General features: G+C 35.8%; 1 protein-coding gene across 1 annotated transcript in view; it reads right to left on the reverse strand.

Annotated features, from left to right (window-relative positions):
- Nucleotides 1–971: 971 nt before the first annotated feature.
- Nucleotides 972–15,603, reverse strand: part of TRDN (triadin) — a 386,087-nt gene continuing 371,455 nt past the window's right edge. Inside the window, exons 38-40 of the mRNA XM_034990493.1 lie at nt 8,359–8,400; nt 6,349–6,387; nt 972–3,468 (exon numbers count right to left, since the gene is read on the reverse strand). Of these exons, the coding sequence (XP_034846384.1) occupies nt 3,329–3,468; nt 6,349–6,387; nt 8,359–8,400 (221 nt within the window). The 3' untranslated portion in view covers nt 972–3,328. The remainder of the gene's footprint in view (nt 3,469–6,348; nt 6,388–8,358; nt 8,401–15,603) is intronic.

Here is a 15,603-nt window from a genome sequence, read left to right on the forward strand (position 1 = left end):
TTCTTCTTTTTTTGTTTCCTTAACATATATTGCATTATTTGTTTCAGAGGTACAGATCTGAGATTTAACAGTCTTGCACAATTCACAGCGCTTACCAGAGTACATACCCTCCCCAGTGTCTATCACCCAGTCACCCCATCCCTCCCACCCCACCACCCATTCCAGCAACCCTCAGTTTGTTTCCTGTGATTAAGAATTCCTTGTATCAGTGAGGGAATGTGAATCACTCTTACGGTCCTTTTCAGCTCTTATATAGGAAAAAGCAAGTCTTTCCACTTAGGGTTACATATCTGACTCTGATTATAATTCAAAAACTGGATTTTGAGATGCTGGATAAACTAAGTTTTGTAATAACACACTGAGGATGTAGTTAAGGGCATTTAGGAGCTAGCAGACCAAGGTTCTAGAAGAGGCTTTGAAGCAGTCAGTGACTTTGAGCAAATTTATGCATTTCTCTAGGGATTAGGTTTATTTTCTCGATGTACCAGGTGAGCTGGATGGTCCCTGAGTTTTCTGTCAGCAATAACATTCATTATTCTCCTTGCCTTCTTCCAGTAAAATAACTCAAGGAAATATAGTTTCAGTTTCCAAAAATTTCTATGAGGAGTTTTTACAGGGATATACCAGAATGAATCAATATACAGGGGCTTTCCATGGAAATTATTCTGAAAAAGACCTGTCCCTTTTGAATGAAGATTTATCAGACTTTATGGAAACTGAACATAAATAAAAACTTTAGGTAGTTATTATTTTTCTATAGGCCATCATCTATTAAGAGAAAGTGAAGTTTGAGGAAGAGCAGATGGTTGGGATGGGTAGCTCATACTAATTGGACAAAATGGAGGACTAAAACAATTTTTAAATGCTTACAAATTTATGATCAATATGACATGAATTGTGAGTGTCCGATTAAAGACAAAAACTTTTAAACCAACCATTTATCTTTTCTCTTTAAAATGTAAAGCACAAACTTGCAAGGACTAGAAATACTTTATTTGATGGAATCATTCAAACAGATGAGAGTTAATTCATGTTTTTCAAGTGCTATCATCATTGTAACTTTAAGCAGATAAACCTTAACAATCATTATTAATGTTGTTTACATCTTAATTGGTTTGTTTAAATTCCAGTTCAATAAATTGTCATTTTTTACTTTTTATGAAGTAGTTTTTATAATGACAGCAAAAGAAACAATGATACAATGTAGACAAGCACTCAGAGGAAAAATTAGTGCCACATCCAAAAGTATTATTTTGGAAATTTATTTTGACATCATTTTTGTATTAAGATATATTGTCATTGTCCACAATACATCTGTGAGGTATCAGGTTGTTTGTCTTGATCCCTATTTCACACATAGGGAAACAAGCATAGTACATTTAGGAAATTTTCTAAGGGCACACATTGTGTCAGGACAGCACTGAGAATAGAATTTATTTCTGATATTTTTCTTACACAGTCCAACGCCTAACGTGGTGCCCTAGAAAAAGTAAGTATTCAATAAATATCCATTGAATGAAAGAATGGATAAATCATTCTATGAGATCTAAATAACTGTCATATTTGCCCTTCTTCATTAAATTGGACAAGCTGTAGGAGCAGTTGAGCAATAAACTTTATCCACTGTCCTACCCACAAGTTTCCATTGCTACATGAAGGGGCTTTGCAAGATGATACCATCTGGTCAGTCCTGAAGTTACATACTCCAGGTCCCCCCAAAAGAGTGTCATTAATCTTGGTTCATTATAACGTTGGCTTTTGTGGTGTGAGTTAGCAGACAATAGCATGTGCCTGAGACTAACTCTTTTCACCAAAGTCACTGAAAATCCATTATTGATACTGAATGTGTTACTGATGCCCTAGCCAAATGATATTTTAGTAAAACAGTGTTCTAAATTGGACTTAAAGAATTTAGATAGTTGCAGTCCTTGAAAATAAATCACTTGGCTAGTATTGGCTCTGGCTACCCCACCAGAGGGTAATTACAATTCCAGAAAAGATAACTTATTTCCTGAGTTAATTTGTCATAGGTTGAGTTGCAACTGTAAACATGTTAAAAGTCACATTGGCATAACTTTTAACATTGATAGAAAAATGTGGTAAAGAACATAAGTGTTCATATCACCAGTACATATCACTAGTAGACAAAAAGATGACAAAACCAGAATAGTCATTCCCAGTGATGCATCATCAAGTAAGTTAAAGATTGTCATTCATTTCATTGGCACTGATAACCACTTACCTAAAAAACAAGTAAAACATCTCATGAAGCACTTATGGTTAAAATGCATTTCTTTAATTTTGATGACATTCATTTATATATTTATATATATATGTATTTGTTAAAACATATTTCTTTAATTTTGAGGACATTCACTTATATATTTATTTATATATATATGTATTTTTTTTTTAGAAAGAAAACCTATTTAACTGCACAGAAGGATCCTATTAAAGTGAAATTAGATACTTTTGCATCTGTCACCCGAATTTAGTGAAAATTTAGTAAAATTTCACCCAGGTGACATTTTCATGAGAGCATAGTCTGGAGAAATCTGAAAATACTACATCTCATTTGCTTTTATTTTAAACAAATGATTCACCAGACCTGCCTAATTGGATGGTATATTTCCACTGGAGTGAATGTCCTAATTGTAATTCAATACAAATCTTAGAGATAAGATTTATCAGACATTTCTACTCCATCTTATCATGTCCAAAGTTCAGAGATATTTTGAATTCTATCTAAAAGAGCATCACAAGGAACTTACAGCACTCTTTGGTGCAACTATTACCCATTCTTAGATCATTACCACAACTGAAATAGAAAGAGACATAAATAAAATTAAACTATTAAACATCGACTTAGTGGGCAGATTGCGTTTAGAGATCTACATGATAAAGAGTAGCTTTTGTATAAGCTCCTGTACTCTTTAAACTGAAAGCATAGTCTGTGTTGTCATTTAGAAATATACCTAACTGAAATCGGAATTCCATTTTGTAATTGTGTCAATTATGTTTAAAAGATCATTATTAAGTAAACTAAATTAACCTCTGAGCAATCCTACAGTGAGTAGAAATAGAAAAATATAAGCACCCACGCCTAGCAACAAACACAAATAACAGAGTCTTGAGTGCCAGATCTTTCAACATGTTTGCTTATCATTCAATCCCCTTGCCCACACTTTCTCTCTAGACCAGGCAGAAGAGTAAAACATTTGCAGAGAAATTCCCCAGATTCATGATTTCAGTTGCCTATGCCCTACAGACAAGCAGAAGATCCTATTTGCAAAGTCTTAAAGCACTTGTAAGGGCCCTGCGTGTGTGTCTATTGTCCTTGTTGCTTCTGTCCTGGAGAACTTGACTGGTCAGTGCTCTCTCCAGGACGGTGTGCAGGAGTGACAGGAAACTGAAATCCATAGCCATTGTATCCATCCAAGTAGACACATTGGAAGAAACTGATGGGGCCTATGGAACAGAGCATGAAAACTTGTTAAAACAAGCAGAATACAAGCAGGAACAAAGGTGAAACACAGACAGATAGTACAATGTAGGTGGACAGTTACATAGCCTTGACAATAACTAGAAAGTCAATAAACCTCATTGTGTCTTGGATTCCTCACGTGTAAAATCAAAACAACAGCAAAAGCTTCCTAGAAATGTTGTGGAAATTAAATCAGTAAATATATGTGAAGCACTTGGAATCTTTCCTGGCACATAATAAGCCCTTCATAAATGATCATGAAAATGATCTGGCATAGAAAGTCAAAGTACTTACAGTATAGGAAGCTATTGATGTGCACTGCACTCAGAAAAACTGTTAGATAGTAACAGATTTTAAAGCATGAGCTTATCGATACGCAAAGTAACTTTTTTTTCTTTCAGTGTTTTAATAAAACCACAGAGAGTCTTGTGGTTCCTAGAGTCTTGTGGTTCCTAGGTTTTCCACTTGCCCTTACCCTGGAGGCAAGTTCTCTCCTGAGACGCAGAGTTACATTTCATTACACTTTCAGGTAGCAGCTCTGCTATCAGAGCAGAAAGCAACACAGAAAAGGTGTTAAAGACAAGCAAGGCAGTGTAGTGCGGTGGGTGTGAGCTTGAGCTGCCAATGTTCCCCGTGCTCCCAGGTAGCAGCTTTGTTAAGAGATGGTGACTTTAGCTTCTCCGAACAATCATGGGCACCTACCGACTCTTCAGTGTTTTCCATTTTATCTATTTGCTTCTGTTAATTAAGAAACACTTTTTGCCGATGGCCAGGAAAGAGAATGACTGTTGAAGCGACTGCTACGTGGAATATGGTGAAGCTGGCCAAATCCATATGAGCCTAAAGCCTTATGAAGTAGAATAAAGCAAGGCTTGGGTAGAAAGCAGCTGAAGGAAGCAACAAGGGATTATTTTGATTTCATCTCCTTGGGTGTCAGCTGACTTGAATCACTCGTTTTCAGTGATGAAAGTAGTTTGGAGAAATCTTGAATTTAGTTCTTTCCTCTCTACTTCATCTCATCCAGAATTATCTTATTATTACTATTACTATTATTGTTTAGTTCTAGCTTCAGAGAGAAGCAGTAACACAACCTGCCCCCACCCCCGAGGTTGAGTGCTTGGGGTTTGACGGGCTACTGACAGGATGGCAACAAAGCTGGGCTGCAACAAGAGGAATGGCAGCACCAGTGCTAAGAGCAGAAGAGTCCAGCCGAGAGAGGCTGACTTCCAGCTGAACCTAGCAGACAGGGGCACAGTTCTGACCCGTCTACTTAATTGATGTTGATAGGCTGTTAATGAAAATATCATATAGTTGCAAATCTTAGAGCTTATATAGAAGACTCAGGAATATCAGACTATAGAACTACTTTAGAGTAGGGTGAAAATAGGAAATATTGTTTTTCTACAGTAAATCTCCCAATTGAACTTAAATATTTGATAACTTTTTTACTAAAAATATTGAATTGATTTATTTATAGATTTTTCAATAATATTGGAAAGTGTTGTTAAGACTGCTTATTTCCCCATATTTCTCACAAGACATTGGTATGAGGAGTTATAATGACTATCTCTCTCTCTCTCTTTTTTTTTTTTTAAGATTTTATTTATTTATTTGACAGAGAGAGACAGTGAGAGAGGGAACACAAGCAGGGGGAGTGGGAGAGGGAGAAGCAGGCTTCCCGCGGAGCAGGGAGCCCGATGCGGGGCTCGATCCCAGGACCCTGGGATCGACTATCTCTCTCTTGCCTGTTGCAATGGCCCCAGCATTAAAGCAGACCTTGGAACACAGTAGTCACTTAATATTTGTTCAATGAATCAAGTATTAACGCAGAGTAGGAGGCATGTTAGTAATTTCCTGCAGAAATACATTAAAGAAACATTTAGAATCCAGAGAACATTATTGATGTCATTTCCTCAGATAAATGTCTATTCTTTACTTTAAAATCATTATGTGAGGGGGCGCCTGGGTGGCTCAGTCGGGTAAGTGTCTGCCTTTGGCTCAGGTCATGATCTCAGGGTCCTGGGATCCAGCCCGTGTAGGACTCCCTGCTCAGCGGGGAGCCTGTTTCTCCCTCTCCCTCTGCCTTTCCCCCCACCCCTTGCGTTCTCTCTTTCTCAAAAAAGTAAATAAAATGTAAAAAAAAATTAAAAAATAATAAAAAAACAAAATCATTATGTGAAACAAACTTCCGTCATACCTATTTCAAACATTGCTTCCTTTAGTCTGTCCAGCAATGACTTTAATGCAAATGTGAATGCAAAATGTATCACTTTACCATTTGAAGAAAAATGTCTAATTCGGAAGTACCAGAATAATGAGAATCTTGGATATTGAATTTTGTAACTGCACATGAATGTTGATTGCATTCTAAAATCAATAATCCCAAAGATTGAATATTAAGAGCCTGCCATATATCTGGAAAAACCAAAAAGGACTTTCAATCTTAGAAGTGAGTTTCTATGCAATTGAATTGCTGAGTCCTATTTCTACATTTTCTTTCTTTTTGATATAAAAAAGTTTAGCATATCACTTCAGCTGTCTTATTACAAAGCAGACAGTAACACACATTTAAGCACAAGTTCAGTTAAGAGTGCTCAGGATCACAGATGTGTAAAACGTTTTGCAAAACTGTCACTTCAGTCCGTACTTTGTAATTCTTCCAAACATGTGCCTCCTGCATGACACAAAGAGGGATGAAATTCTTTTCGAAATATAAATGACCTACTTTAATGTTATTCTTCATGTCTGTGCTAAACATATTTTTCTTCTAATACTGGTCTTCTTAAGAGTCTTAAAGTGTCAATTTATAGCTACTACCTCTAATAGAGAATGATTCCATAGTTTTAATGTAATTATAAACTTACTTTTTTGCCTCTTTGTGGAAGACACATCTTCAGCTTCTTCTAGTGGATACAAAAATATGAAAGTAAATAATGTGTACATTCCCAGCTATCACACAAATACGTAGGGACCTGACAATGTCTAAACAGATCCATGATATGAAAGAAACAGGAGTTAATGCCCTCCTTATAATATACACTAGGTTCTTATTTAGATTCTGCTCAATCTCTCACTATAATGTTTTATAGGTAAGAACCAGGGGCAGAAGAGGAGACTGTGGAAGAAATGTGGTGTTTGACCGGCAATTGTTCAAATAAGAAAACTGGTCCTGATGTGTTGGATGTTAGTGGAGGAGAGCTAGTTGACACACATTTCTTTCTTAGAAGAGGTCATTGATGTTCAGAGTTATAATATGGTAAGAGTGAGCTGGCTAACTGATGAATAGTTCAGTCAAAATCATTCCAAATTTTTGAGGAACTTAAGTTTTTAGTGATCACTCTTGCCAAGAAAGAATATCAATAGACCTGTGTCCTGTATCCTTCCTTTTCTCATCTGGCTCAAGGACTTCTCTGCTGTAGTGATACACACCATGTATTTATCTAGTGCTGGATAAATTGAAGCTATCTATTTGGACCCCTTTTTCTAAGTTAGAAGTTCTTTACTGGTGTCCATATTTGGGCTTTGGGTGGGTGGTTTTTTGCAAAACCCTGAAATGTTAGGAAGATGTGAGTGTGTGTGTTTCATTGAAAGTTAGGTTTTAGATTTCATCAAGTTCTAAACGTGTTCAAGGACCTTTCTTCTCAAAGTGTGATCCACATACCAAGAGTTTCACTATTACTTGGAGGTTGATATAAAGGTAATTTTTAGGCTCCAACCCAGATTTATTCCATTCTAAGAAGATTGTCAGAAGATTTATATATAAAATAGTTTGAGAATCTCAGCAATGGTCTAGAAGTCGAAAACATATTAAGAGTTGTTGTTTTTAATAATTCAAGTTGTAAAAAAATCTAAAAATTCAGTATTCAAAAACATATCTTAGGACAAGTGTAAATTATTTAATAAAACTCAGGTGTCCATTCCCTTATGTCTTTCCTCAAAGCACTATTTTCTACACTGTTAATTAATTCTGGGCACTGCTATACTACTTATATTTTCATGGCAAGAACAACTCTTAGGTGAACTCTATTATGTACAGGAAAGTAGAATAGAAAATATTTATTACATAACAAGCCAAACTAGAGAGCCAGGAAACCCTTCAGGGAAAACACACACACACACACACACATCAAATTAGTTGAAACCTTTACAATACAGATAAAGAAATTTGGTCCTGAAAAGACTTGCTCAAGATTATTCATCTGGTTGTGGTACATTTTTCTGAGGTTTGTCTTTGCTTCCTCTCTCCCTCCCTCCCTTCTTTCCTCTATGTCATTGTAGCTAGTATAGGCAAATTATTTCAAATTTTCTTAATAAAAATACGTCGGGTGCCTGGGTGGCTCAGTCAGTTAAGTGTCTGCCTTTGGCTCAGGTCATGATCTCAGGGTCCTGGGATCCAGCCCTGCATGGGGGGGGGCGGTCCCTGCTCCGAGGAGAATCTGCTTCTCCCCCCTCTTTGCACCCCCCCCACCCTGGTCATGCATGTGCGCACTCTCTCTCAATAAATAAAATCTTTAAAAAAAATACGTCAACTTAATCTTTGAACACTTATGTGGTCCTCTTCCTGTCAAATAATATCCCCACAAATCTTGGTTAATTGATAATTTTGAAATATTGTTCTTATAAGCAGATTGGACAAGAAATACATCTAATAATTACTTTCAGATAAACAAGTGTCCACCTATGTACAGATATGCATATGTATATATATTTTCCAAATAATGTAAAAAAGCTATTTGTTTAAAAATAAGGTTACCATCTAAACATTACTTAGGAAAAGCTGAGGATTAAATCAAGAATAGTTTAATAAAACAGACAAAACATTACAGGTAGCCTTAACAGAAAATTCATAAATACAGTGAAGATCATGAGCTCACCTTTAGCTTTCTTTGAAGCTGATACATCTTCCAAATCTTCTCCTAGAGAGTAAAGAAAGGACACATCTACAGTCTATTTTACAGATTTCCCAAAGAGGAAATTTTATATTTAAAGATTTTTGAGTCACAGGATATCTTACTCTATGAACTCAGCATCTAGTGTCACTATGAACAAAAACTTCAGGACACACAGGGGAACATCTCTGACGGAGGAAGGTGGGGAGGAAATGGATACCATGCCAGGCTGTGGTCAGCAGGCTGGCAAAGGCTGACTACGGAAAGAAGGGCCAGCAGTGACTCCCAAATGTGCCTCTAACTCTCTGATTCCTAAATCTCCTTCCCCAAACCACGAGTGCTTCTGGAATTTAGGAAATTTGAGGTAAATAGCTAAATATCCACAAGCTGGATCCTGAGAAAAATATCCACCCACATATTTTATTAGTGGACTGATTAGATTTTAGTCTTTTGACAATTATATAGGCAATTAAAAGACATTAAAAGTTGACCAAAGCTCAATACATAAACAATGACTTTTAAGGTACATTATGTGAATTACTTGGTGTTTTGTGTACAGGTACATACGGAATAATGTGGAAAAAATTTTAAGTTAGAGATAACTCTAACACAATACAATTAAATGATCTTTAAATATTCACATCAACTTTTTAGCATTTGTAATGATCTGAAAGAGGGCTGGTTTTCTATCATTTATCCAGATTTTGCATACCAGCTGCTCACTAATAAATAGAAAAGGGTTAAAATAGGTCAGTATGCAAATTTTCTCTAATAAGAATGAAATGTGACCTCTAGGAAGAGATGTTATTATGTAAAAGAACAAAATGGGAAAAAGAAAATTACTAGCATTTTCTTGCAGTGAATATTTTTAAACTATTTATTTAAAATTTTATTTTTTTAATTAACAACCTTGGGGGAAAAGTCACATTAGGACTCAGAGGCAAAGACAGAAACCCAAAAATGGCTTTTTGTTTTGTTTTGTTTTTCTTGTCAGGCTGGAGCAGAGTTTAAATGCAGGCAAGAACCACTCCAGCTCTGGCCACGCCTTACTCTCTACATCTGGGTCTCAAGTATGTCGGTTGCAAACTGGCTTCACTTCATTCAAGGACTTAGCTCAGGCATTCATGACTTCCTCAGTCTGAGCATCCTTTGCTCCTGCCCTTCGCAGTGTCACTTAACTGTGGACTGGAGCATCCACTTGGTCCGCAGCAGTGAATTATAAAAATTTCAGCCTGATTGGCTTAGAAATATTTCAATATAAGCTTAACTCAATTAAATATTGGATTAAATAACCATGGTCTTAAACTTCTCAGTTAGCAGCTATGAATAAAGAAAAGGTATAAATGCGTACATGATATTTCGAAATAACCTAACGATATTTTAAAAATGATGCCAGAGTTTTTAGAAGAGTCAAATAATTGTTATATTTTCATTGGGTAGCGAGAATCTGCTAGTTTCTATGGGCGATGTTTATAAAAATAAAATAATGCCAGGTTCTTATACACAAGAAATATAGATTTTATTTTCGTATGTTATAGCACACTTAAAACTATGTTACTTATTCTCTGGATCCATTTGTTATCCCTGGAGAAATAAATATGGGTAGAATAAAAACCTTAGCTTCTTCTCTTTTCCAAATCCTGTATTCTGACCCAGCATAAACCAGCTACAAGTGATAAAAGCTGGTAAGAAGTGAGTCACATGTCAATTGTTCAGGCTAACAGGGAACACGGAGGCACAAGAAGGCAAACTGCAAGCCCAGGGCAGTTGCCATAGAGATGCAGTCTCTGTGTACGCAACTTAACAGCAACAGAAATTTACTGAACTAGGAATAATGAATGTACTGTGATTGTCACTGTTCAGAATACAAAAAAGAAATAGCATACTTACAGTTCATTTACTTTTATAACTTGTGCATTGATTAGATGAGTGTGGTTTGGATAAAACAATAAATACTGGACTCTAAAAAGGTATAGTTGTTACCATAAAAGAAGTATCAACATGTGCCAATGGAATTTTAAGGTGTGACTTGCTTTTTTGGGAGGGACAGTCAAGAAAATATTTTATGAAGGAAGTCTAATTTATTTTTTATTTTTATTATTTTCCCTTGGACGGTTTACCTGAGGAAATATACTTAAGATGAGATGTGGAAAAAGTCAAGAAATATCAATATATAACAGCCGCATCCAATTTTGGAGTTGAATAGGAGAGATGTTTTGATTTTTTGTTAAATTTGCAAAAAGAATAAGGAATGTGATGTGTTACTTTCATAAGTTTTTAGGGTCAGATCAGTGCAGATACCCCACTTGAGTCTGAAAAATAAACAATTCAAGCTGCTAAAAGTGAATAATTTGATATTTGTTGCCTTAAAGGTCTCTGAGCTGGACAGTGCAGCCTCCAAGCCGAACAGGGATGACAAAGGTTCTTAAGTCTAAGGACAATGACTGGGAAGCAGAATCAGATGATGAGTTAGAGGCCTTGGGGTTCTGTGATAAGCTGAGTGTATCCGCATCACTTGAGAAAGAGAGGGGAAGGAAGAATTACCCATATCTTATCATTGAAACATCACAGCTATTACAATATTGATTTTTAGAAAATGATTTGTATACCTTGTATAATTTTAGAGCACAATGAATTTTATTTTCTGCACATATCCCTTAATAAATGGTATCTTTTCATTTAAAATGTGTTCAAGAAAGAAATCATATTTTAATGTACTTTGTAAAAATAACCAGACTAGAATATGAGAGAATGGATTCAGAGAAAGAAATTGGGAATGTATTTTAATGGTCAGCATAGAAACAATGATTTCTGTGACTGGAAGTCATGAAGGAGTTGAGTGTAGATGAGGCTTTGTAGGTAGAGTTAAATGGGATTGAGTACATGTGAATGCAAGAGCTTAATATAAGAAGGGATCGCATAATGCATTTTTTTTGAGTTTGGAGGAAGATAGTGGTGCCATTCCCAGCAACAAGGAAATCCCAGGAGGCACTCATTAGCTGGGGATCATGAAAAGTTTAATTTTCTAGGAGTTCAATTGTGGTGTTAGCTGGTCATGAAATTGCAAGTGTCTAATAGGAAGAAAGACAGAAGGCAAGATGTCTAGAAAAGTTTAGAAGTGACATGAATTGAGTTAATAGGCAAAACTGAGTAAGTTGAGAGGTCACTTTTAATGATAGCAATGATATTTAATATTTCTTAACACCATCTGCTGTGCCTTATTATTTCATATGTGTTAGCACATTCAATTCTGACAACTCCTTTGTGAGGTAGTTGCTCTTACTTTAAATCTCCTGTACAGATGGGGCAGAGAGGGGTTAAGTGCTGTCCAAGGTCACAGAGTGAGTTAAGTGGCAGGACTGGACCATAGACTGCAATCTACCTAGATCAGAGCCACTTGAATGAGGATTTATATTTATTTCGCAAATAGTACCCCTGTTATGTGTCAGCCACTGTTCTAAGCACTTTATGAAGAATAGCATATTTCACTTCCTTGGCAAATCTGTGAAGAGGGTATTATTACTATTCCCATTTTGTAAGTAGGACAGTTGAAGGCTGGAGACTCAAGTTCCCAGAGCTAGTTAGTGGGGAAAACTGGGATTCAGACTCAGGCATTCTGGTTCTAGAGATTGTGTTATTAATCACTGTGCCATTCCATCCCTTGAGGATGGCCTCTTAAACCCAGTTCTCTCTGATGCTAGAACCTATGCATTATATTGCTGGCTGCATGAATTATCAACTTGTGCAGAGCAGAGATGGAGTGTCCCTCCTCCAACAATCCATTCTCCTTCAGAGGGTATGAATAGAAGAGTTACTTAGCTGTATTTGAAAATGATAATGACAATGAAGGAGGAAAATATATCTGTTCTGTTTGCATAAACACTGTAATTTAGGCAATCATATTCCAAACAATTAAGAATGAAAATATTATCCTGACTTTCAAATTGTAGACTCCATCCTTTACTTATATAGAAATTTAGATTAAAAAAAAAAAAACAGATTCAAAAGGAATCACAAGTATTAATGAATCCATTCTCTTATCAAATTCAGACATCTCTTCTATAACAGAGTCACATGGGAGGTCTTGTCTGTGTGGCTACCATTTCAATCTTCTAAACATTTTGATGTCAAAGTCTGGCTTTTGTATAACTCTTTTATACTTATTGAATTAAGGCTACAGACACAGGGTTCTTAGACAACTATTAGTTTATGAAAACAATACAATTATCATGATAAAGAAGTCTAAATTTTGTATTTTCAAGTACTGCTTGGATCTTTTCATTAACCGAAGGAATTTCTTCTTTGTCTCAATTCCACAATCTGCCTCATTTGACATGAGTCTGTTCCAATACTTAAATATATGTATATACATTTATAAACATTTAAATTTATGAATATAATATGTATATATGTGTGTGTGTTATTCTGTGATTGAGTATAATGCCCTGAAAAAAATCAGAAATTCTCTTTTCTCTTTGCCTGAAAGTATTTGCTGAGCTCCAAGTCTGATCTCCAGCATGGATCAAAAAGAGAGTCAGAGCAGGATGGGACTTTAGGAAAGTTCAGGAGATAAGTCTTTGTCTGTATGGAGTCAAGGGTAGCCTTGGTTCTATGAGGTGGAAAACAGATAAAACTTAAACAGCCAATATGTTGGCATTAAGGAGATTGTGTGTGTGTGTGTGTGTGTGTGTCTGTGTGTGTTCATATAACATACAAATATATATGGATATATATATTTATATAACATTGATATGAACACTAAAATTTGACTGGAGGGGAATTCTAAGAACATGAAAAAATGTGGAGTCTAGTCTCAGTTTAATGATAGGTATGGTGTATAATTGCATGTATTTTTATTTTTTATTTTTCTTAAAGCTTTTATTTATTTATTTGACAGAGAGAGCGAGAGAGCACAAGCAGGGGGAACCGCAGAGGGAGAGGAAGAAGCAGGCTCCCCGCTGAGCAGGGAGCCTGATGCGGGGCTCCATCCCAGGACCCTGGGATCATGACCTGAGCCGAAGGCAGACACCTAACCGACTGATCCATCCAGGTGCCCCTACATGTATTTTTAAATATATGGACTTGATATATGAATTAGCAAATTTTATACTAAAAATTACAAATTTATCATTCTCACAAACAATCTTATCTTGGTTCCATTTATTTTCCATAATAGTAGTTCTCAGATTTTTGGTTACAGAAACCCTTTACAATCTTAAAAAATTAAGGACCGCAAAGAACATTTGCTTATGTGGATTATGTCTATTGATAATCAATGTAATAGAAATTAAAATAGACATTTTTTTTTTAAACACAAGGATCCTCAAGCAAACAACTCCTTAGTCATAAGAGTGATGATGTTCTCACATGCCATTTAGCTTTTGGAGAATTCCACTGTATACTTGTGAAAAAAATGAGAGTGACAGAGGTAAGTAATGCCTGAGTATTAAAATGTAAAATATTTCAGATGACCTGAGAGGATTTTGGAGATCTTAGAGACCCAAAGATTATTACATTGAGAAATGCTACTCTAAATGAAGAATTCTATCTCTATGAAATAACCAACATATTACCAAAGGAAATAATTAAACATAAACCTGTCAAAAGGAAAGGCAATTATTAAAAAAAATAAGTTCGTTAGCCATATAAGCCAATAACAAGTCAAAGTAGTTGAGAAAACAAGAAAGTAAAAGTTACATTTTGAGAAAAAAAAAACATATTTCTCTGACACAGAAACAAGTAAAACAATGCAAGATATAAGCAGGATAGAGACAAAGCAAAACTGGATTCTTCAAAACAAGAATTATTACAGAAGAAATACCTGATTGTATTTCCAGCTACCTTTTTATTTTATGGAAAAATTATTACATATAATAGCAACTATTTGTCAAATAACTAATGCTAATTTTGTATTAAAAGATAAATTTTAAACTAAGTTGAAATATACAATGAATGTAAAATTTTTAGATTTAGGATAAGATATCTATTTCTTGCTTGTTTGCTTACTTTCTCTTCTTTCCTTTTCTTCTTTTTTCTGTATTAAAACCATCCTTCCTAAATTTGGATAACTGGAATAAATTTAACACCACTATCACACATATAGATATTAATTAATTAGAAAATTATATGTACAGTGGTTTTAATTTTTTTTAAAGATTTTATTTATTTATTTGACAGAGAGAGAGACAGAGAGAAAGGAAACACAAGCAGGGGGAGCGGGAGAGGGAGAAGCAGGCTTCCTGCCGAGCAGGGAGCCCGATGTAGGGCTCGATCCCAGGGTCCTGGGATCATGACCCAAGCCAAAGGCAGATGCTTAACGACTGAGCCACCCAGACGCCCCGAGCCTTTGTTTTTTTAATGATGACATTAATATGTACAATAGGGCTTTTGTTCTAGATCTTCACTCTTTCAACTAAACTTTCTATCTCTACTCTCAGAGCACTTTGCTCTGTGCCCTGGAAAAACTGAAAGAAGTAATTTGCAGTCAAGTGGAGAAAATGGACCAGTATCTAAACAGAAATAAGATATTATGGGTTGCAAGGCAGTATATGACAACCATCAAAATAAGTGTGAGATGTTTTCAATGGTGGAATGACAGAGATCAAAGAAATCTTCTGGAAGCTATCCTGTGGGAGATGGACCTTGAAGAATCATGATGAACTGGAGATGGACTGTGAAGGATCCCATGGCCAGAAATGGGAAGAAAAATCCATGAAAAAGGAATGACAGGATCAAAGGATGGAGGAAAATCAGGAACATGGAAAGTTGAATTGTTTTGGTGTCTCCCATAGGTATAGACAATGATCATAGAAAAAAGATTTAAAATGTAGTTTAAGACTGGATCCGTAGAGGCTTTAGATCTTCAGGCTAAGAAATGTGGAACATATTCTAAATTTGCCATGAGGAAATATTGAACACTTATTGTATAAATAGCCTAATCAATTTGAAGTTTTGGAAAAAATCTGTTTCGTAGACATGAAATGGAGGAATGACAGAAATCAGAAAGGGACGGGCTGGAAAGACACTGCAATGGTTCAGAGGAGAAATAGTCCAAGCTAACATGACCTGACAACTGAATTAGAGCCAGAGACAAAGAAGAGTGATTAGTCAAAGTAGAATTTGAAGTTTTAGGTCTAAGTGACTGAAAAATGGAAATCATATGGCAATTCCCTTTAGGATTTGCTGAGGTTGAGGGATAGGTGAAAGACGAAAGAGAAGATAGGAAGGTCA

This window comes from Mirounga leonina, unplaced genomic scaffold (genome assembly GCF_011800145.1).
Source record: "Mirounga leonina isolate KUSES-001 unplaced genomic scaffold, KU_Mleo_1.0 Mir_53, whole genome shotgun sequence".
Taxonomy (NCBI): domain Eukaryota; kingdom Metazoa; phylum Chordata; class Mammalia; order Carnivora; family Phocidae; genus Mirounga; species Mirounga leonina.